The sequence below is a fragment of the Triturus cristatus genome, chromosome 9, assembly GCF_964204655.1.
Source record: "Triturus cristatus chromosome 9, aTriCri1.1, whole genome shotgun sequence".
NCBI classification, from domain to species: domain Eukaryota; kingdom Metazoa; phylum Chordata; class Amphibia; order Caudata; family Salamandridae; genus Triturus; species Triturus cristatus.
Genome location: NC_140592.1, coordinates 532,999,791 through 533,024,344, shown reverse-complemented (window position 1 = coordinate 533,024,344; position 24,554 = coordinate 532,999,791). Strand labels below are relative to the sequence as shown.

Below are 24,554 nucleotides of genomic sequence, written 5' to 3'. Positions count from 1 at the left end.
ATAAAACTCTGCATGCCCCAAGGAGTGAGGGTGCAATGACCCAGAAGGCAAATGGCATTCAAGGAGTGCGATACTAGACTGGCCGATAAGAAAATTCTCTTGCCCATCAAATCTAGCCTATTGACTCCATATTCAATAGGAGGAGAAAAAAAGGAGTTTGAATTAACCTTGCTAGTTGAGGCCTGAACTGCCAAGTGATCCTGGAAAGGATGTAGAGTCAGGAAATTCAGATCACCTAGGAATAGGTTGACTCGTGGATGTGGCAGGAAATAATTTTTTCTAAGGTGCCATAATCAGACTAGTCAGGGTTTCGTTAAAGTAAGTGTTCTTAAACAGACAGGCTGGGTCAGAACACTGTTTTTTGTTTGTTCCATAAGCCCGGGCAAAGGGCGGGCCGTCTGTGGCCGTCCGGGGCCGACCAGGCCGGGCTGGGCCCCCCTCCTGACACCAGACGCCAGAAGTAAGTCGTTGCAGTTTTAGTCTCTCGATCACTGACATTTGGATAAACTGTGACTGTCGTTATCTATTGACCTGTCTGGTTCCGTGCCAAATGGCTGGAAAGGGGAAGCGTCTCACGGCCCCCTCTACAGCAGTTGGGACTATGGACCAATTCATTACACGTGCTGTCTCGGTATTGGAACACGAGATAGCCATCACTGAAAGACGCCTTTCGTCAGATCCCTTGCTTGGCAGGCGCTCTTCATTGGGTCTGCTAGCTCTCGCTAAATCACCAAACATTCCTAGAGAGCAGCAGCGGGAGGAGGCATCATTACTTTCTACGTCTGATTCATCTCAGCACTTGTCATTACCCTCTGGTAGGCCGACAAATCTTCCAGTTACCACGGATGTCGCGCTAGAGGAGGAAGTCGCGCCCTCACCCGTTCCCAATGTCCCCCGCCCTCGGACTAGAGCAGGGGCTAGACCCACTATATCCACCAGTGCAGCCACTCAGAAAAGGAAAAGGGGAGGGGCTAAGGATGGTGGTAGGCAGGCGAAAATACCCAAAGCATCTAGAAACACGGTACTCCCTGACACCTTAAGTACTAGTGCCCACCATTCTACGACTGAAACTAGTTTACTTGCTCCCCCTTCACCTGATAATAACAACATAATCTCTCAGCTAGAACGCATAGTACGATCCTTAATTTCTCCATTACTGGAAAGGATCGAAAAGGTTGTAACAAAAGTTGACAAATTGGAACAATCCATCTTGGATAACTTTTGTTAACTTAAGAATGTTGTCAAGCTGTGTACCAGGGATATACCCAAAATTAATTGTACCCATGGAGCAAATTCTACTCCTGCCGTACCATCCCCACCTGGCATTCCCCTTGCCCCTGTTCTTACTACTACAGGTACTGGTTTAGCCACAGATCTTTCTATGCCACCGCCAAATAACCAACATCTACCACGGCGGGAGGGAGCGCTACAAAATAGTCAGCCCTTGAGGCGGGAGGGTTGGCCAAGTAATGTACCCCCGGGCACTAACACCATGAATTTAGAAAGTCCAAGCACGACTGTTGATATTCCTCCCCTAGGTAATGCAATCAGGTCACTCCCGACTCAAATACACTTACCACAAGAATCTTTTCCTTACGTTGTGGTATTAACGGGTGTCCCCGAACTCCCTAATAGCAAAAATGAATCCTTCGAGCAATTAAAAAATAAAGTAAGCCATTGGCTTAACATTCATAGACCAATTCCGAACGAACTGAATGGTCGGATTCTTTTTGCTAGAAGGGTACAATGGATAGGTTCTCAACCTAAAAAAATCCAGGGAGATTGTATCATTGTCAACTTCAAAGATCCACGCCTCTCTAGGTTTATTACGGAATATACACCTTACGGTCCTAGTTCTGGAATAGAGGTCCATGACCTAAACTATTTTTACACTCCAGGTATTTGCCATTGACAATTTCACAGTATGAAATCTCCCTTACCTTCTATGACATCGGGGGCAAACGATAGTACACCCATAGACGCCCAGGCAGCTACTTCCCTGGCTCGGTCAGGATCACACCCAACACCCAGGGCCATATTGTTGCCTCCACCTAGGCTGGGAGAGAGGGCAAATGTCCTTAGCCGGTTCACTGAGCCCCTTGTTACACGGCCTGGCAATAACTCTGGCTCTCTTTTGTCTTGGAACCTGGCTGGTATTAAGACGAAACTTGACATACCTGAATGGGTCAGCTTCATTAACAACTATGATGTCTGCCTATTTCAGGAAACATGGTCCTTTGAGGCTCGGTTCATGCCGGGATATCTGGATTTTTATGTTCCAGCAACCAAAGGTCCGAAAGGCCGCCCTTCTGGTGGACTAATTATATGGGCTCGCCAGGATCTATTCTCACGCGTTGATGTGATTGACACTGGGTCCCTGGATATCCAATTAGTGAGATTAACTCTCGATCCTAAGGGTACCCTGGACATATATAACATCTATCTTCGGGGCACGAAAGGGAAAAAGTCAAGCGAGTTGGACATTCTAACTACACTCATAGAATCCAAATCGTGCAATAGGGATTTGATCGTAGCTGGGGACTTCAATGTTACTTTCGAACCCCTCCTAGACTCTGACTCAGAATGGGGCTTTGACCCCGATGACGACCGACACTGGGGTATCCCAGTGCTCTCGTTACCTCCCATCAAAAGGTGGTCCACGGTAGCAGTTCAGGTTAACGCACTTTGCCTTGAAAACGGCCTTCGGGCATTGAACGGAAGAACAAAAGGAGACAACCTGGGAGCATCCACCTTTGATAACGGCCGTTCATCTAGTAGGATTGACTATGTCCTTTGCTGTCTGAGGCTGTGGTGCCATCCTATAGACATGCTGGTGGAGCAAAGACTAGAGAGTGACCATAACCCCATTTGTGTTTCTCACAGCTGGTGGGGAAAACCCTGCTCACTGATCAAGGAACTAACTCTGGTCCCCTCGGTATGTGTGCCAACAAATGATATGCGGAGGCTCAAATGGACCTCAGTAAAGTCTAATGAATCAGTAATAGCTCGCATTAATAACAATCTTTCTGTAATTAATGCTAACCTTGAGGATGTCTTGAAAAGTAAAGACCAAAACGCGCAAGCGACAAGAATACACGAGTCATTTTTTGAGGGTTTACGTGCCTTTTTCTTAAAACAAACAAGAAAGGGTACCAAGCCATCGTACAAGCAACCAAGGTGGTATGATAAACAATGTAAAAGTGCTAGATGCATTTTGGCTCAAGCCCTCTCTAGTGGGAGTACACCACTTATTCAATCAGCTAGATCTGCTTATAAGAAAAGCCTCGCCCAAGCAAAAAGAAAATGGGATGAATTGTTCTGGCAGGATCTGAAGGAGGCCTGCTACGCCCGGGACACTAGATTGTTCTGGAACGTGCTAAAGTGGGGCAGAGGAGGCTTACCTGAAAACCCCTCAAATCACGTCACACAAGAAGATTGGTTGGGCTATTTCAAACCCCAATATGCTCGTGACCCCCATTATATAACCTCGGGCCCAATTCCATATGTTTTTTATTCGCCCGGGCCTTTTAGCCCCAAGGACGTTTTAGCCGCCCTTTCTTGCGTAGCTGTAGGGCGGGCCCCTGGCTTGGATGGTGTACCTTCCGATCTTTTCCTGGAGAACAAAGCCCCCTGGAGCAAGTACATTACCCTTATTGCGAACGCTGTGGCTGAAGGCGCTCCAGTACCTAAATCCTGGGGGGGTGCCATTATAATCCCAATATACAACAAGCATTTGCAATGCAATAGGTCTCGCATTTACAGGAGTTTAGGCTATTGGTATTGTAAATGACAATGCCTTTTATTTTGGTTTTAAAAACGGAAACAAAAATAAAAGCCATTGTCATTTGCAATGTCAATCGCTCAAACTCGCGTAAATGCGAGACCTATTGCATTGCAAATGCTTGTTTCTGTTAGCCGTCAATAAATCCCTCCATATAAATGGTCTCTGAGTAAAACTTGGGAAACAATATGGGTGTGGAAGCTTAAATATGCGTATTGTTTTGATGAATTGATGTAGAATCCTAAAAACAGTAAGTCCAAAGAGAATCGTTCTCTATTACATTTTGTCTGTAAATTGTTGGTGGTAGATAATACTGTTTGGTGGGTAAATCCTAATGCTGCATCAAAAGTGACACAGAAGTTCGTCTTGATCATGTTTTTTCAAAGTACCTCATTTAAACCATTGCCCATGAGCCTTTTAAACTAGATATTGTCTTTGACTGTGAACTTGACGTTCTATATGTGTAAACATTTGATGCAAGCATCTGAGATATTTGCAAGTGTTTTAGAAAGGGAGGCATATTTCGCTACATCATATTTCTATTTGTGTAGACATTGGTTGAATCTCATCAAAATATCCTATCTCTTTTTTTCTATTTTTCCTCTTATTCTTACATGTAATCTAATCAAAATATAACGTTAAACCATGCTTCAAAAATTGCCAAAGGGATGATTTTTTCATAAATCATTATTCTTTGCATAGAGGCAGAGGTCCTCGTATGAATTGGAGCCCCCCACAACTCTAGCAGGTTTTTTTCAGAGCAAATAAGCTGTCCATCATTTTTTACATTTTATTGAAATAGACTCTCAGAGTAGTGTGGTTGTTTCTGCAAAACAAGATAGTAATACCCTGATGTGTTAAGAGTTTTTTTTCGCAGCGTTGGGGACTCATTGCTAATTTTACTTTTTTTTTTACCACCATAAAAGTCATAAACTGTTATCACAAGAGGAATGTCACTGCTGCCAGGCTGGCAAAGGGTGTCTGAAGGCAGCGCCAGCTTAGACTTTTAGAAACAAGGCAAGATGGCAGTCAGCAATCAGAGTTCAGAACATCATTGGCAGTTAAGTGACTTAGAGCTATAGACTAAATCTGCTTCCAATCATAAGAGCCGTTTTGAGGCATGGGCAAAGTGGGCATTTGCCCAGAGCTCCCACCACCTTCAAAGGGGCCCCTGATAAATGATTGGGAAATATCATCATTAAATTAAATTAATTATGTAGTCTCTATGGCCTCTTTGCCTTTAGTCCAAGAGAAACTCAGACAGAAGCACATAAATACTCAGATAACACGAAAGGGCCGAGGGCCTAGCAATTCTATAGAAACCACAGACACCAAAAGAGAGACAGAGAGTACAGGAGAAATCAATACATCAATACATTTAACAGAAAAGCGTAAATTAAAGGGGTAGCAAACAGAAAGTGTGCAAGAAAGAGAGGAAGAGAAAAACAAAATCGACAGCAATACATAGGTAGAGATGATAAAAACAATGAAATGAAGGAGAAATTAAGGAAATAATGGTGTAAAAGGCAGAAATAAGAAGTATTGAGAGATGAAAACGAAAATGGAAACGTAGGAACATGAAAGAAGGAATTAAATGATAAAAGGAAGTTCACAAAGAAAGATTGAAAACCAAGACTGAAGGAAAGGAAGATGAAAAGAAAGATAAAAACAGAAATGAAAAAAGAACTAAGGCAGAAAAAACGTAACAGAAATGGAAGCAATCAGACAGAAGCACATAAATACTCAGATAACACGAAAGGGCCGAGGGCCTAGCAATTCTATAGAAACCACAGACACCAAAAGAGAGACAGAGAGTACAGGAGAAATCAATACATCAATACATTTAACAGAAAAGCGTAAATTAAAGGGGTAGCAAACAGAAAGTGTGCAAGAAAGAGAGGAAGAGAAAAACAAAATCGACAGCAATACATAGGTAGAGATGATAAAAACAATGAAATGAAGGAGAAATTAAGGAAATAATGGTGTAAAAGGCAGAAATAAGAAGTATTGAGAGATGAAAACGAAAATGGAAACGTAGGAACATGAAAGAAGGAATTAAATGATAAAAGGAAGTTCACAAAGAAAGATTGAAAACCAAGACTGAAGGAAAGGAAGATGAAAAGAAAGATAAAAACAGAAATGAAAAAAGAACTAAGGCAGAAAAAACGTAACAGAAATGGAAGCAAAGTAAAACAAGCTTGAATTTGAATATGAAAGTGGTACTAATAAACTGAAAACTTTGCTAAAACACTTCACACTAAAAACAACCACTCACGCTGCTGTCTGTGGTGTAATTGACCTGATTCCAGCCCCACCGTCCAAAAGTCGTTCGAGCGCTTTAAAGTGGTACTAATAAACTGAAAACTTTGCTAAAACAGTGCTTACAAGGGTAAAAAATAAAAAATGATGAAGTAATCCTCTCACAAAATGTTCCGAATTACGCTGCATAATTTGCCTTTTCTTGCCTCGTAATTCAGTCAGCATAATGAATTCCTCTCCTGTCGCATGCTTCCAGTGACCCTGATTATGACTCTGCTTAAATTGTTGTGGTGCGGTTTGTACATGACGTCACACCTGTTAAGCTTTTCACAACAGCTCAGCAGAACGCCACACTTCACACTAAAAACAACCACTCAAGCTGCTGTCTGAGATGTAATTGAGCTGATTCCAGCCCCACCGTCCAAAAGTCGTTCGAGCGCTTTAAAATAAATTGATTGCATTCGGTGATACTAAGGCTGGATATGTACAGCACTTAAAATGAGTCAAAGTGCGACATGAAGCGCGGGAGAAATTGTGGCCTTACAGAGCCGCCGACTTTGCAGCTGGGGAGCCAGGTTCAAGCCTGTGTCCTGGCTGCTTGAAAAGTGAACGCGCGCATGGTGCATTGAATGTAATAAAGCATGTTGTGCCTGCAGTTAGTGAAACTCTATAAAGAAAATAGTGTTGACTGACTTAAGCACAGTACCGTGTAACAACCGGAGTAAAAGGGCCAGTCACCATGAGAAATTAAAAACAAGCTTTGGCAACGCGGCCGCGAAAGTGAAAGTGATCGCAAACGCGATTACGATCGTGTGCAACGGAGGGCGCGCGTGCACGTTCACGTGCACTGTAGCTTTAGGCCACGGCAGCACTTTGAAAAAGCCTGTTTACAAAATGTCTCGGCCAGATCAGCGCAAGCGCTGAATCAGACGAGACCTAAAAAGGGTGATAAAAGCCTCCCAGGGAATTACAGGCCCATCAGCCTAATTGACACAACGCAAAAAGTCATTGGGAGGATGGTACTGAATGAGGTACTTATTTGGATCGAAGCAAATAAGATCCTTTCTAGTCTTCAAGCGGGCTTTCGTAAATCTACCAGCACCGTGGACCAGGTGTTTCGCTTTAAGCAATTGCTCTGGAAGGTTGTTGAACTAGGCAAAGGCAGTCTCTACGTCACTTTTGTGGACTTAAGAGCTGCCTTTGACCTTATCCCCCGAGAGCGGTTGTGGAGGGTTCTAGAAAAGCTCGGTCTACCCCTGGAACTCCTGACCTTAATCAGAAGACTGCATGAGCATAACATTGCAAAAATACAATGGGGTGGCCTGGGGGAAACTACCACCGAGTTTCCCGTTGAGCGGGGCGTGCGTCAAGGATGTGCCATGGCCCCAACACTTTTTTCTTTGTACATTAACGGAGTAGTTGATTATATGCTACAGGCTAACACTGATGCTCCAAAATTGGCAGGTGCCCCTATACCAATACTAATGTTTGCCGACGACACTCTTATAGTGTCTAAAACCCCGAGCGGCATGCAAAGGGCTCTGTCAATTTCTGAAAACTTTTGCAAAGATCACGGCTTGGAGGTCAACGTCTCAAAGACCAAGCTTATGACTTTCAACCCACACACAAGCTACAGACCCGGTAAGCTTATAATGAACGGCCAAATTCTGGAGGAGGTAACTGACTTCACATATCTGGGCATTCAAGTGTCCCACAACAACCGGTGGAACAGACATTTGGAACTGTCCACGTTGAAACTCACCCAGACTACGGGAACGCTGGTTAAAGAGTATACAAAATCTCTTACCAAACCTGTCAAACCAGTGTTACAAGTTTATGAGGCAAAGGCCCTAAACTCAGTCCTGTACGGAGCAGAGCTCTGGGGTTTTGACACATTAACATCCCTCACTGTTGTTGAAAACAAATTTTTTCTTTCTATTATAGGCTTACCACAAAGTACGCCAATGGTCCCATTGCGTTATGATCTAGGCAGAAAGGCCATTAAAGATTTGACCAATCTCCGCCCAGTATTATACTGGAGGAGACTATGGACCACACCGGAGCTCCGATCTTACGCAACGGGTATCATGGACGTAATTCAGGTCGATAAGTTTCATAAAATTAAGTGGTTAAGGAACCTCCGAGAATCCCTAAAAGCTTTGGGGTTGGAAGGCTTATGGAACGACCCAGTCGACGCTGAGTTTCCTGCCAAAAGGCTATTGAAAACACTTTATTGGGAACAGGTAAATCACAGGGTGTGGGGTGCTTTCACTTCCCCCTCGATGACCAGCCGCTTTTTAGAGGCAAAGGTCACACCCCTTCTAGAACCTTTTTGGGATTTGATCACATCACCAAAGGATAGGAAACTCTATTTCCAACTTAGAGCAGGCTCCCTCCCACTTAGGGCTTTAACTTGTGGGTGGTTTGGTGAAAGCACATGTATCTGTCCTGTATGTGGTGCCAAAGAAGAAACCATTGGTCATTTCTTGTTCGTCTGCCCTGCATATGCTGCTCCCAGACGTCATTGGCTCTCTCCTCTATGTAAACTACTGGGCACAAGGAGTTCTGTTGTAGCTATCAGAATCCTACATACAAGCAACCTAACAGTTCATTCAATAGGCCTAGCCAAATACCTGGGGTGGGCATGGTCTCTTAGACTAAAAGCCCTTCGTTGTACTGAGAAGGCATCTAGGTAGGCCCTTAAATTTCCCTACCATTTGTTTGTCACCTCGTTTAAATCACTGTTTTTATTATTGATGCGTATGGTTCATCATCTCGTCTGCTTCAACGTTTAATACTTCTTTTATCTACAATTTTTATCTATTTATTGGAAAGATTTTATGTAATTGTGACATTTTATAATAGTGTTATTGATTGTGTCTTGTATGAATTATTTTTTTAATTCGAATAAAGACTTTGATGATGATGATGTTTGTTCCATACGTGCAAGTCTGAGACCTCCACAGCCTTACAAACTACTAAAACATAAGAGGCACACTCCTCTGAGGGGAGCCCCAAGGCAAATTTAGTTAAGATTCTTTTGAGGTATCCAAACCACAGGTCTTCTGAAAGTCGGTGTAATTAGGGGGTAAGCAATCTTCCTCCTCTTCTTTGGCATGTGGAACATGCTAGAGACCTTAGAGAGTGTCAGTGTCCAAATGTTCTTAAAAATATGGTATTGCTAATAGTGACAAAAGGGAACCAGAGGAGAGGCTTCCTCAATTGAAGCTGGGCTTTACCAATGGTGTAATGTGACATAGGGCAATCCCTTGCTCCAGATCCACAATGGGCATTGTATCCAATACCACTGGAGCCATAGGAAGTGCTGATGAAATAGCAGCAGGAGGAGCGTTTGGCAGAGCACTTCGTGGATGGCCAGTTGTCAGAGGTGGATCAGGCTCACTAAGCGCAAGGTCAGCTGGCACTGAGGAAAGGGCTGTTGAAAAATCTAGCTGGTGGCCTCAGCCAATCCATTGTACCTGCAGGTGCACCAAAGGGATCAACAGCCATCTCGAAAAGTTGCAGTATTCAGTTCTCTCTGAAGGCCACAATGCGCTTCAAAGCAGACAATGACCAGAAATCTCATGGCATTTCAGCTCCAAATTCAGCATCTGGTACGAACTTGAGGTTGACTATGTGACCTCTCTCTGGAATGAGAGCATTTAAAGAGTGAACAGTTTTGTTTATTTTTCTGGTTTCCCCTTAGACTTCTCCCTCAGACTTTGACAAACCTGAAGAAGGTAAGCAAGAACAAGGACACCCTTGGGATTTTGAAAGGAACCAATCCCATTTTTTGAGTTTGGCTTTTTGCTCTCTCATGGCCTTCGGGTGCCTCAGGGAACATTTGTCACAGGATTTGCAATGTCATATCAGGTGCCAAGGCAGAAAAGATAGAAGTTGGGGGGGTCTGTAAATTAAATCTCTTTGCGACATGGTTTTAAATCCTCACGTTTAAGGAGGCAACATTCGTGTACACTGCCTAAACGTTTAAAATCAACTTTTAGTAAATACAGAAATCGGAATGAGCAGCCTCTGGATCCAGCCAGGAAAATGAGGAGCTGCTGTCAAAAAGCAGGAGTAGCGTTTATCAGCGATTCCTTGTCAAAACGTCCAGAGGTGGGACACTGTTGCAGAAGAGGCCAATGATGTCAACTACCAAAGCACATGAGCTAATGTAAAGAGTTTCCAGACTGTTGGGGGCTTCACAAGGTGAAAAATCTGTGGTTAGAAATACAAATCAGAAATAAGAATAGCATTACATTAACAAAGAGTACCAACTGGTAGGTCACAGTAACTGGCAAATAAGACAAACATAGTGAGGTGTTTTTATAGTGAAGGAGTTGCAGTATCCTAAGATAGAAATCTATCTGAGGGAAGGCAAGGGCATAGGTGAATGTCAGGAGAATGGGATACAAATAGAAAGATACATTGGGAAAAATTTAATTCAGAACTTACCTGGTCAATATTAAGACGAAGTGGCATAAGAGAAACACGGAGACAGCACTCTGGACCCCCCAGTCCAGCCTCGGGGTACAAGTGGAGAGCCTTTATGGTCAACTAGAATATAATCCAAATAATGGCAACAATTAAAACAAATTTAGACTGGGGTCTTCCAAGTAGCACATTTCTTCATGAAACAATCCCATTTAGGATTTGTGCTATTAAAGTATCCTCTTGCTCTCTTGATGTGCCCCATTACAATGAGATATTCAATTGAAATATACATGGTTGTTGGTTCGGCCTGCTTGTGGTTTTCCCTATGCCATCCCTTACCTTAGTTTTTGGAGGATCAAGCCAGAGAGAGTGCACTTAATGTGAAAATGACACTGCGGCTGTATTTTTAATTAATCAATCATTGAATACACTTTTTCAGGACTAAAGAAAGCAAAAATTGCAACTTAGCACTGGAAGTACCAGCTGGAAACTATGCCGAACAATATATTTCAGTGTCTTTCGGGAAGACAGGAGTTATTTTCTCTTTCTGAGAATATCTGGAAGCATGTTCCAGTTCCACAAGCAATTGCTGGCAAACCTCTGCTACCAGCTTGTTTCTCACAAACCTTTGGGGTGGGATGGAAAAAGTAATCTTTTACTATAGATCTTCATGTTCAGACAAGATTGTAAAGAACCAGGAGACATGTTCAACTGTTACCGTGAACAGCTCTTTGTGTCAACACTATTTCAATTTTGACGCCTGATCTCATATGGAGCCAATGTAGCTTTTACAAAGCAGGAGAAATAAATGTTCATATTCTCTTCAAGTTAACCACGGCTCAATCAGGAGAATTTTGTAGGACATATTCATGCCTAAGTGCACAGGGAACGACATCCATAAACCGAGCCAAGAGAAAGGGGCCCTGACAGGTCTTATACATTTACATTTTACAGGACAGTTGTAGAAGGAGCTGTGTTGCGGAACTATACATGCACCAGGTCGACTTACCGGCATAAGTGAACACCTGGGCAGTGATGTGCTGGCAATATTTAAGGCAATGCATCACAAACTGAGGTTAAATTTGTTAAACTTGATGCTTATTTGTGCTCCATTACAAACAGACATGGGTAGAAAATCACTGCCCAAATGCCACCTATGCCCACAAGTCATTTTGATGAAGATATGCAAAAGCAGCCTCCACTGTAACTGTGTTTCTCCTTTTTACACTGTGGCGGCTGAAATGAATAAATATGTTGCCAGATATCAATTCCATATACATTGTATTATGGATAACAGTCATACAAAATGATACACAGTTCAAGCAGCAGGTGGCATGGTGAAAGAAGAGTGACATGCCCAATTATATACAATGTAGCATTGATCAGAGAGACACATATGAGTTAATAGCCAGACATTTATCAGTTCAGAATAATGAAAAGACCAATAATAATTGAGTGACTAAAGGTAGGTAGGGATTGTCAACATTTCAACTCCAGTATATGATTCAGGCTGGGTCTACCAAATTACAAAGGAGAGGGAGATGCCTGAGGTACAAATGTCCTGCAAAGAAACTATGTATTATAAAAAATGGTCACTGAAAGTATCAGAGCATTGATGGAGGTATAGCACTCATATATACATATGGCTCGCTAGGGCATCTGCAGCATGCCAGGGCACATAACAATTGGAGGTAACAGTGTGCAGATCTCTGATTTGGAACCTTTTTAGGTAGTAAAAAGAGACTACTCCACGAACACAAGTTTTCCCTTACAGGAAGCACCCAGCAGAGGTTATGTCCATGTGCAAATCTCAAAGGTTTTGTAGACTGATCTAAATACCTTGTTTGTGATGTGATTGTAGCTCTGAGTGATTTGTGGACAGAATGTAAAATAGCCACAGAATGACCCGAGAGAGAGCCGATAAGAGATCCACTGACGTACGAGCCATCATCCACAGTAATCAGAAAGTATTGGCCCACGATATTGACTGGGTCAAGATTCACGGGACGAACCAAGAACCCAAGGAGTCGATTCATGCATATTATGAGAGATTGCTGCAGGCATTCATGCAGTACAGTGGTACGGAGACACTGGAGGGCAAGGATATTTTGTGCCCAGGTTTGTGACGGGTTCAGTGCCTGAAGTTAGCATGATGATTTAGCAGCATTTGATTTGTTAGCTGAAGTCGTCAGTTTGTGAGATTTTGAGATAAGCAAAGTACTGCAATGACAAAATTAAAATAAAGCAGAAGAAACAGAAGGAGAAATTAATAGTGGCGCAAATGAAGGCTGCTAAGAGAGAGGGTCAGAGTCAGCCTTTCATACGAAATGTTCCTCCTATGCAACAAGTCTCTCAGCAGAGAACTCCTGTGATGCAAGTTGGAATTCAGTCCCAATATAGAGGTTGTGGTGTCCCAATTGACCCGAGTACTAGGGTTAATGTAGCTACTTTGAAGAAATCCAACCCCTGACAATATTGCAATAAGCTGGGGCACTGGAAGCGAGAATATCGTCTTAATACTGCTCATCAGGGTGAAATTTCAGGGTTTGCAGAGCCTCCGAATAACCCAGTGCAGTCACAAAATGTGCAGAGACTAAGGTCTCAAAATGTCAATGTGCCCCAAGCCCCAGTGATGCAAGTTCCGCAACACCCAGATGCCACAACAAGCTGCCAAAGGCCCTAGATTAATTTCAAACCAAGTTCCAAATATGAATCAGAATGCTCTCCAGAATAAAAATCCTTTCCAGCAGTATCCCATGTTTGATACGGGGGACAATTATTGCTCGGATCGGTCAGCCTGACAATCCCTGAGTTGGGGGGGAATATTGCATGCATGGTGCAGTCTTAGAGGTAGACCAGAGTGGTAATTTTATAGACGGTGAGATAAAAGGCTACCCCATATCATTTCTGGCTGATACTGGTGCTACCTGTTCTACTGGTAGAACAGTGGAAGTTCCAAAGCTACTCCTCTTGGGAAAAAGAATCCATGTTGTAGGAGTTGCAAATAAATGACAAACCCCATAACCAATGATACAGCTATAAAAATATGGAATTTCGAGCAGCATCACCAGTTTGTGGTATGTGTTTTGAGTCCTGTGAGTTTGTTGGGACAGAATATGTTGTGTAAGCTGACTTGCACCGTTTATTGCACCCCAAAGAGTGTGAAGGTTCAAAACACATGATGAAAATGTTGCTTTTACATTTGCTAATCAAACCCCAACAGATGAGCCGTTCCCTATGATGACAAGTGAAGTTACCCCTAGATCTCAGAGGTACAGTGAGGTTGGGAGTTAGGGACTTTTCAGGGAACAACATTGGACTCAAAGGATTTGAGCCTGTCCATATAGAGATAAAGCCTATTGTGGAGTACCCAAGAACTCTGCAATATAACCTGACCCCTGTAACCATGTCCTGGAATTACTCCAGTTATAAAGACAATGATCCAACAAGGTATTTTGAAGGAGATTATGGGGAGCCCATGTAATTCACCCATTATGGGCTTACAGAGGCCTAGTGGTAAGTACCGCATAGTTCAAGATCTCTGAAAGATAAACAATATTGTACTTCCTTGTCCCATGGTACCGAATCCTGTGTGATATTGTTTCAGATTCCATGCGAGGCTGAGTAGTTTACTGTCAGGCCTTTCTCTCTATACCGTTGCATGAGGACAGTCAGTTCCTCTGTGCATTTCAGTTCGGCAGTCATGTTTTGGCATGGTGCTGAGGCCCACAATGGTATACAGAGAGTCCATAATTGTTTTGTTTTTGAATATATCTTTATTTGCATTTTTCATTATTTCAAAACAGGTACGGCATTTACTTTCAAGGAATTTAAGCAAAGTCATGTTAACATATTTGTTCAGAGACATTCGCATGTGCAGCCTTGATACAAAAATCAGTATTGTATATTTCTCGAATACCCAGTGTCTCAGTCCCATCCCTCCCATCCCCCGCACCAGTCTATCATGTGGCGGGGGTGATTATCTGTGAGTCCTCTACCATGAGTCAATAGTAATGTATCCATGGACTCCAGATCTTTTTGAACTTTATTGGACATCTGTGAGCTATATACGTGGTTCTTTTCCCCGTCATATTCAGGTCCATTCCCCTTTTCCATTTGTCTACAGTGGGCCTCTGTGCCGTCCCCCATTTACGTGCCAAATCTCGCTTGGCAACCACTAGACCCAGGTTGATTAGTATTAACTTTGTCCGGGAGTGATTGGCTTCTGTGTGCATGCCTAGCAATACAAATTTGGAATCCATAGGTATCTGGTCTCCTAATATATCCTCTAGTTCTGCCAATATTGCTCCCCAGCAGTCCTGTATTTTCTTTCAGCCCCATATCCTATGCAAATATGTGCCCAACTCATTGTTGCATCTAAGGCAGCTAGGTATATCAGCCCTCCCCATTCTGTGTAGACGGGATCTATCATAGTAGGTCCTACATAAATACTTAAATTGGATGAGTCGGAGTTGTGACTTAATGGCCACCTCTCGCGGGTGCATCAATGCAATCTTCCAATTTAGGTCATCTAAGACTCCCAGATCTAGTTCCCACTTTGTCCTTAGTTTAAGTAGGGTGTCTGGCTTGTTATTTATTAAGGTCCAATCTGTCCAGGTGACTGCCTTCACGTTAATTACTCCCATGATGAGTCTACCCTCGAACGGGGCATATTCAGGAAGTTCCTCCATGTCGATCGCTGCGCCCCCCATGCGTGCCAACTGCATATATTTGTAGTATTGCTTCTGATGTAAGTCATACTCTTTTTGGAGGAAGGAAAAGGTAACGAGTTCCTTGCGGTCTAGTATCTCTTTAATTTAGGAGATAACCAATAGGTCCCATTTATTAAACCCTTTTAATTTTGCAAATTCTTTGAGTCTAACTCGCACACAAAGTGGGGTCTCTCTTGTGACTCGGTTGTGCCACTTCATTTGTCTTTCTGCTTTTTTCCAGGCAGTTATCATGACCTGTGTGGCTGCTAATAATTTTGTAGCTCTCTTCCCTTCATAGAGGTAGTGTGTGTGCATATGTGCCTCAAATTGTGCACGCTCCAATGCATATGTGGGATGGTCTCCCTGCATGTGTTTCCAGTCGTTGACTACTATTAAGTGGGCCGCCCAACAGTATGCCCTGATATCTGGCAGTGATATGTCCCCGTTGTACTGGGTGCATTGTAATGTGGCAAGTGCAACTCTAGAAGGCCTACCATCCCAGAGGAATGTTCTTAGTGCGTCATCTATCTTAACAAAAGCTTCTTCTGGGGTTGGGTAATACGTATTCTGGAGGATATACAGGAATTTTGGCAGTGTTATCATTTTGTATAATGTCGCTTTACCTAGTAATGTCAGGGGCAATGTTTTCCATCTGTCTATGTCAGTGATAAATTATTTGAGGACTCTACATAGGGTTCGGTTTAGAGCTTCCATTCTATTTGTGGTAACGTATATGCCCAGCTTCTTTATACCGTAATTTTCTATTTGGAGATGACTGAGGCAGGATTTCTCCCAATTAATTGTATACCCAGCATGCGCGCCATAATGCTAAACAATGTCTAAAATCCTTGGGAGCGCCACCCTAGGATTGGTGACGTAAAGAATGATATCATCTATATATAGCGATAGGCGTTAGTCCATGATCCCATTTTCGTCTCCCCGGAAACCTGACATCTCCCGATGCGTTTGAATTATGCCTGCAAGGGGCTCTAGCACAAGGGTAAAAAGAAGGGGAGATAGGGGACATCCTTGTGCTGTCCTGAACTTTATTGGGAACCCTTTGGAGGTTACTCCATTTACCCGTACCCGGGTCATTGGCTGTTGGTATAGAATAGTTATCCATTGTCTAAATTTAGGGGCGAATCCAAATTTCTCGAGGGTTGACAGGAGGAAGGGCCAGTGAACGGTGTCAAATGCTTTTTCTGCATCGAGTGATAATATCAGATGTGGGTCTGATCTGTCACTTGCAACTTCAAGCCAAATATGTAGTCTCTGAGTGCGGATGGGGAGGGCAGATGAGGGAGACTATAGACGAGGATGTGGCTAGCTGGGAACCTTCCTTCATATAGGCTGGGTATGCGAGCTGATCCAACCCTATTGGCGCAACATTCATGACATCATTAATACTGTATTGTCCGTGCAACTTCGTATGGAAGCCCGCTGGTGCCTATTAAACATCTGGGAGCCAACAGATTTGAATGTCTGCTTGATACAATGGGTCACTTTGGGACTAATGCTACCCAAGAGAAACATTGCCCAGCGATGGGGAGCGCCACTCCCTCCTATAGTGCGAGACTGGGAAAAAGACTTGGATTGGGCAATGTTTCAAGAAAAAACTGTATATGTGGTCCGTGGATGTCCCAAAAAATGGACTCGTGTTTGGGGCTTGTGGAACTCCTATCGAGGGGATATATGTCAGCCTTCCCTGACTCCCAATATCAAAGAACCCCCTTCACCCTAGACCTTCCACATTTTATTCTGAATATTGTGATTCACCTACCGTTCCCATGAAGCCTAATGTACTACTTCCTCTGAAATGTCATTGTATTGCTGATGATTATTTCTTAAAAATAAAAAATGTTTTACAAAAAGAAAAAATATGTAGTCTCTGTAGGTTTAGTCTAGTGGACCTCTTGGGCATAAAACCAGATTGATCTTGATGGATGAGGATGGCTATGACTGTTGTGAGCCTACTGGTTAATATGAGAGATAGATTCTTCGTTTCTGTGTTTAAGAGCAAAATGGGTCGATAGGAACTGCACTTCTGTGATGTTTGTCTTTTTTGTGCAGTATCACTATTGTGGCTTTTCAAAGGTCCCGCAGGAGGCTGCCTACATTTTGCGTTTCTAAAAACAAATTCAGAAGGTAAGAGCTCAGCACTGCCGCATTCTGCTTATAGAGTTCCGGTGGTAGTCCGCTTGGACCCGGAGCTTTACCGGGTTTCAGGTAGCTAATGGCTTCTCTAACTTCCTCGAGTGTTAGCTCTTCTTCTACTGTTTGGGCTTCATCGTCTTCCAACCTGGGTAGCTCAATTGCGGCTAGGTATCTTTCTATTTGTGTCAACTCAGCCAGGGAGACATTTCGCAGAGAAGGCCTCATAGTAATGAGCAAAGGCAGTGGCTATCTCAATGGGCGTTGTGTAGGTTTGACCATCTTCCAAGTCTTTCAAAGTCACCCTTCTACTGTCTAATTCTTTCTTACTGAGCCATGCAAGTAGGCGGCCTGCCTTATCTCCGGCTTCATAAAGGCGCAGGTACATGGCTTGAATCGCTTGCTGCGCACCTCTTATGGCAAGAGCCAAGTATTCCTGACGGAGAATTTGCATCCTCCGTAACAACAAGGGATCATCACTGGTTAGTGCCTGTGTCTCGATCTGGAGGAGTCTTAATTCAATTTCAGTTATCTCTTCCGTTTCCCTACCTCTTTTATGACCTTTTATGTTCTGAGCTCTGTCTCTTAAAACCATTTAGTAGGCCTCCCAGAATGGTATGGCAGATACAACATATCCCACATTTTCTTTAAAATAGAGTTCTGTGTCTGTCTTAATTTTTTGGGGGACTTTAGGGTCTTTAAGTTCCCAGGCATTGAGTTTCCACCCGTTGCTAGAATGTCCTCTACCCGTACCCACTGTAAGCCAAAGGGGCGAGTGGTCTGAGAGGCTTCTTGCTAGATATTCTACCTTTTGAACCCCTGTCACTTCCCCGGCTGGAAGCTAAGATATAAACTATCCTAGAGAAGGCTTTGTGGGCACCTGAGTAAAAGGAGTAAGCCTTGGCATGTGGGTGGTGTCTTCGCCAAATATCTGTCAGTGCGAACGTGTCTGTAAAGCGCTTGAGTTGCGTCTCGCTGGGGCAACCGGTAGAGACCGTGGTGCGATCGGTCAAAGGGTCCATGACATCATTAAAATCTCCCCCTATGAGGTGAGTGCTAGAACCTGCCTCCAGGAAGATGTCCGCAAGTTTTCCCTGCATCTGCTTCTGTAATCTGGGGGTGCGTAAACACTTATCAGAGTAATGTCCCTCCTATTCCAAATACCTTTTACCGCTATGTATGTCCCGCTAGGGTCTGCACATGTATGTTCGATTCTAAAAGTTGGGGATTTCCTGACAAGGATTGAGACCCCCTTCGCACCGGTGGAAAAGCCTGTAAGTTCAAGTGTCTTATATGCTCCATTACCTAAAAACCCGCTTTGCTCCCCAACCTGTTCACGTTCCAGGAGAGGACTGAGTATGAGTCGTTATTGTGCGCTGCGATATTGTAGTTGCAAGTGTCGGGTAACAGTGCTGAAGATGCCTCTCGTATCTCCTTGACTCCTATTGTGTTGCTTGGAATGAAGGCTGCCTGATATAACCCCTAACTGAACTGTGTTATTTCCCACGCCACAACACCCTCCCCTCCCCACCCCCCCACACTCCCCCACCACCCATACAACTACCCCTTTGGTCAACGTGACCAACAGTGTCGTGTTTGGATTGGAGAGGTCTGTCGCCCACCCACCAAAACTCTTGGATGTGTCCCTACTCTCCTGTCTCCCTTGTTGTCTAATATGCACGGCTAATCCAGGAAGCAGCTAAGCCAATTTCTCCAGTTTGGTACCCAGCCCAGTATCCACGCTTGATGGAGGGGGAGGGGAGACACTATGTCAAGCGGGATCAACACAACAAATCTGACCAAAATAAAACAGTGACAAATAAGAGAAGAAAAGAAAACAAATGCACACAGACAAACGGGGGGGGGGGGGGGGGGGAGAAAAACCTTCTCTTCGGCTCTCAGATGGCCTAATACTGCTCATCAGTCTTCATTCTCGCTTTGTCGGGTCTGAGATATTGTTTCGTTTGCCAGGTTATCTGCGTTAGGATCATTGGGGAGGTTTATGTTCTGTAACAATGGATGATCACTGTCAGAGTCTGAGGACATTTCTTGTTCTGTGTGTTCTGTGGAGTGCTGCTGCATAGTTCCAGTTTTCAGAGTCCCTCTTCTGGGCTTCTCTTTCGGGTGAGTACTCTCGAAGTCTGAGGCTTGAGGTACGATATTAGTAGTTTTCCTGCTTCGATATGGTGGTGCCCTAGCGGGATCACCTGAGCAGCCAGCATTGATCTTCGGCTTTAAACTCTGCGATCTAGGTCTGCTGTCCATTAGGGGTCCTCTCCTGGAGGGTGCCTCTTGGTCCCCTATTTTTTTCTTCAGGGGACGTTCTTCCACCCATTACCAGGCCTCTTCTGGGGTGTGAAAGAAGAGCGTTCTGGATTGGTATATCACTTTTAATTTGGCTGGAAAGAGTAACATGTACTGGATCTGAAGGTTTCGCAACTTTTCTTTCACCGAGTGAAAGGTCTTACGTTGGTTTGCAATTCTCCGGAATAGTCTGGGAATACCATTATTTTAGCATTTTCAATCCAAATTTCTCCCATATGTCTAATTTCACTGAGTATGAGGTCCCAATCTTGATAATAGAGAAAGCGCGCAATCAGAGGCCTTAGCGATGATCCAGTTGGGGGTTTTACCCCCAGTATTCTGTGGGCCTTTTCAATCACGAAGCATGGGGAGAATTTCGTGCTGGGGGGTGAATCCATCAGCCATTTGCGCAAGAAGGCGCATGCGTCTGATCCTTCTATTGCTTCTGGAAAGCCGATGAAGTGTAGGTTGTTCCTACGGGCACGATTTTCTGCATCATCGACCCTCCACACCACTTCCTTCATGGCTGTGATCAGAGCTGTGACTTCCTCCCTTAGGGTATGTTTAGTGTCCTCCACCTCTGATATTCTTTGCTCGGCTTGTGTGACCTTTTCGGAGACGTTGCGGTGATCTTGGCGTAACAGATTTACATCTATTAGTATTTCATCAGTCTTGCCTTCCAGCGCTGCTCTGGAGGATTGAATGGCTTGGAGCAGGATATTATTATCTGGCAGGTCGGTTACTGTCTCGGCTTGTGCCCCGGGGGCATTCAGGACTTTAGTAAATTTGTCCATTCTCCCCGGTCTTTGTGGTTTGGGTTTTTGTCCTTTGCCATCTGATGTTACTTCTCTGCACTGTTGGTGGCGGGGATTTAAGCTGATACAGTAGTGGTCCTGCGTTGGGTGTGTTAAGGTTCTTTTTCTGAATGTCACTGGAGTGGGCCTGGAAGCTTCTTCATGTGATGAACTTGTTAGATGCCACTCCAATGGGGGTGTCGTGGTCTGGTATTGATTTTGTGTTACCCGCATGTTCAGGGCACTGATTTGAGCTTGCGGTTGCAATTCTGGCCAGAGGCCACGGTTTAGATGGGACTCCAGTCCCGGGTCTCCTGCAATGCTCTGCGCCCGCACTCCGCGTGTTGGTCAGTTTGCGACCCAGCAAAAGGTCTGGGTTCGCTGCCCATTCCCCTCGATCCAGCCACTGGTGTCGGGTGTGGCTCCGGGGTCTCTGAGTGTCCTCTTGGTTCTGGCTCTCCCTGGGGGAAGGGGAAGCTGAGTGGGAGGAGGGGGGACGAGAGAGAGAGCCCTTCAATGTTTGATTTTTCTCAGTCCGTGGGCCCCTCAACACCCCCCTCCACAAACTTACTGCAGCACGTTGTCTGGGCCACTCCTAGCGCAGGTAGAAGGGGTGGGCGCTCCTGTGTGGCCCTCACCAAATTGTACCTCCAGGAGGGGGCGGATGGCCTCCCCGGTCTGTGGGCCCCGGCCGGGCTACAGGCCCTTGCGTGGCCCACTCACTGATGCCAACAACCCAAACTGCCAAGGGGGAGACACAGGTACCACCAATCCACTTCCTGGGCTTCTCTCACCTTGCTCAGCAGAGTCGAGGCCGCCTCCTATGCCGACTCGCTGCAGATCCTCTCAAGCAGCCCGTGCCTGCCACTCCTTCGCACTCCGGGGCAGGCAAAGCATACTCCTCAGCAGTCTCCGCAGATTCCTGCTCTGCAGCTGCGCTTGGTCTCCGACCACCGGTCCGCAGGGCCTCTCCTCCCGCCACTTCCCGCCCTTGATGCTGCGGGCCACCTGCACGTGTCACGACCGCTCTGGATTGTTTGTTCTCCGCTTGCACGGATAGGCTGGGGACACCCTTGTTAGTGTCTGGTCCGCTCTTCCTGGTCTGGCGCACTTCGTCGGCCCGTGCCTTCTTCCTCGCCTCACAGATCACTGGAGTCCGGCTCTGCTGCCCACCATCGGCGCTACGGACACTATAGCATCTGCAGGTTTCACTTGAGGAGGAGGGGGGTCCCTTGCAAACGTCTCCTCCTCGCTCCCCTCGCTCACCTGGGGTTCGAGTCTGCCCACAGCTTCCCGATGGTATTACTCTTGTCTGCCGGGCCTGCAGCCCGCTACCATTTTGCCTCCTGCAGCATCGCTCTCCCTCACTGCTTTTTCCTTTTGATCTCAGCCAGTTGCAGCTTCTATTGGCTACTCCTCGTTCGTGCGCTATATTCTTTTTCTCAGCCCGTCAATTCTGGGGTCAGGATCTAGTGGAGGATTTAGTCAGGATCAACTATGGACCATCGGAGCTTCGGTCGGACACGTCTAGTCCGCCATGCGGCTAGCCAAGCCCGAGTCCGTACATATGCCCTGTATCTCGGTCCTGGTGCAGTATATTGACGAACTCCTGGTTGCGTAAAATACTCAAGAAGCTTGAAAAACTGATACTATTGCTCCGTTGAACCACTTGGCAGAGAATGGAATAAGGTGTCCACCAATAAGTTGCAATACTGTTTGAGAGAAGGCCTGTATCTCAGGCATCACTTTGAGAATGGAGCCAGGAAGATGTCCCAGGAAAGAATCTCGCTGATTCTGCAAATGAAGCCGCCAACAACACAGAAACAAGTCAAGATGTTCTTGGGAATGGGGGGCTACCGTTGCTAGTAGAAACTCAGTTTTTCCATAGTGGCCAAGCCTTTACAGAGGATGACAGGCAAGGATGTGTAGGATCAGGCACCCTGGGATAACAATTGTTTGGTTGCTTTCCTAGAGTTGAGAGAAAGTCTCTGCTGCACCCCAGCACTGGGAATGCCTGATTATAATAAAATGTTTTTGCTTTTCTGCAGTGAGAGCTCTCTCAGTGCTTACACAGATGCATGGAAGTGTCCGTAGAACTGTTGCCCGTTTTTTCAGCTAGCCCTGAGCCAGTAGCTGCAGCGTTGCCTGGGTGTCTCAAATCCATGGCTGCTGCTGGTGTCAGCTTTGAAAGGTGTGAAGACATTGTTATGGGTTATCCTTTAACTGTGTATGTGCCCCATTCAGTGGAGACATTGTTGACGCATTCTCACACTCAACATTTGACAAACACCTGCCTGATCCAGTATGAGCAAATCATACTTGCAGATGAGGATGTCACATTAAAGCGATATGCTATTAAACCTTGTTGCCTCTTCCTGAGAGTGAGAGGGATGATGGCAAAGTGGACCATAATTGTCTCAATGTTACTGAACTGTGCACCATGCCAAGACCAGGTATATAAGATGAGCCATTGCCTGAATCTGATTTTGCATTGTTCGTAGACAGCCCGTGTTTGCGAGACCATGGAGGAAATTTGAGAGCTGCCTATGCAGTTTGTACAGTTTCCAGAGTAGTTTAAGCTTTATGGCTCCAAGGAGTATTTTCTGAACAAGTGACTGAATTCATTACTCTATACAAGAGCATGCTGTGTCTCAGACCAGCAGATAGGCAGTATGGCTTTGGTGTCATTCACGATTTCGGACAGTTATGGTCCCAGAGGGGAATTGTGACCTCTTCAAGGTTTCCCATCCGGAATGGAGAACAAGTGAGAAAGCTTCGTGAGGCACTGCAAATGCCTGCTCATGTTGCTGCTGTAAAATGTGCTGCTTGTTGTAAGGGGGGTGATTATTTGACCGTCAGCAACAGATATGCTGAAGATGTCGCAAAGTATTGAGCTCATAATGCTTGCAATTTTAATGGTAAGTACATTAATGAAGGAACAGATGAGACCAACTACAACCTTTTGTGAACAACTGCTGATACGTGGAAGGAGGTCAAGAGGCTTCAGGAAGAATTGTCAGAGGCAGAACAGCCAAGTTGGATTAAGGCAGGTTGTTGTCAAGAGAGATGAGGATGGTATGTGGGTTTCAGGGGATGGAAGACCTGTGTTGCCTAATAGTCTACTGCCACTGATGGCTAGGCATTATCACGGTCCTACTCATGTAGAGAGAGAAGCCATGGTCAGATTGTTTAGACAGACCTGGTTTAATCCTAGGTTTAGATTGATGGCTGAAGCATTGTGCCATAGATGTCTTGTGCGTCAACAGAACAAAGTAGGGAAAAGAACTGCAGTAACATTAAGCCAAATAGAAATATCAGGTGGTCCCTTCAACAGGATGCAGCTGGATTTTATTGAAATTGCGGTGTGCAATGGTTTGTGATATGTGTTGGTTATTGTGCGCAACTTTTCACACTGTGTTAAGGCATATCTGACCAGAAGGAATGACAGTCTCACAGTAGCAAAGTTGCTTTTGAGGGAGTTAATACCAGGGTTTGGCTTTCCTACTTCTCTGGAATCGGACCACAACGAAATCCCGAAAATGCTGTTTGCAGCTTTACAAGTTGAGCAGAGACTGCATTGTAGCTATAGACCAGAGGCTTAAGGTCTCGTGGAACAGATCAATGGGACATTGAAATCCAGAATTGCAAAAGTGTGCACTTCTATGTCTCTGAAGTGGCTTGATGCTTTGCGCCTTTGTGTTGATGAGTCTTCGCAGCATACCTGATTGGAGGACAGGATAGTCTCCCCATGATATCATCATGGGCAGAGTTATAAGACTGCCAGCTGTACCTGCAAATGCCCTTGTGAACATTACCAATGGTATGAAACCAGATTACTGCAAAGGACTGGCTGCCGTGATGCGTTCTGTGTCTCATCAGGTTGAAGGCGCCGCAGCCTCGCCTCATCAGGAGCAGTGCCATGACCTTAGTAATGACGACAGGATCTTGGTGAAGAAACATGAACAAAAGAGTTGTCTGCAGCCCCACTGGTGTGGTCCTTTCCAGGTGACTCTGGTCACAACAACTGCTGTGAAGTGCGGAGGGCTCAACAACTGGGTGCACGCTGCCCACAATCGCAGAGTTCCGTGTCCCCTTGATAATGTAACAGCACCTCTTCCA

The 24,554-nt window shown here is 44.9% G+C and overlaps 1 protein-coding gene across 1 annotated transcript in view; it reads right to left on the bottom strand.

The window, feature by feature from the left end:
* ATG2A (autophagy related 2A) overlaps nt 1–24,554 on the bottom strand; it is a 2,561,659-nt gene that overhangs the window by 634,333 nt on the left and 1,902,772 nt on the right. The window contains exon 34 of the mRNA XM_085625535.1: nt 10,496–10,597. Within this exon, the coding sequence (XP_085481661.1) occupies nt 10,496–10,597 (102 nt within the window). The remainder of the gene's footprint in view (nt 1–10,495; nt 10,598–24,554) is intronic.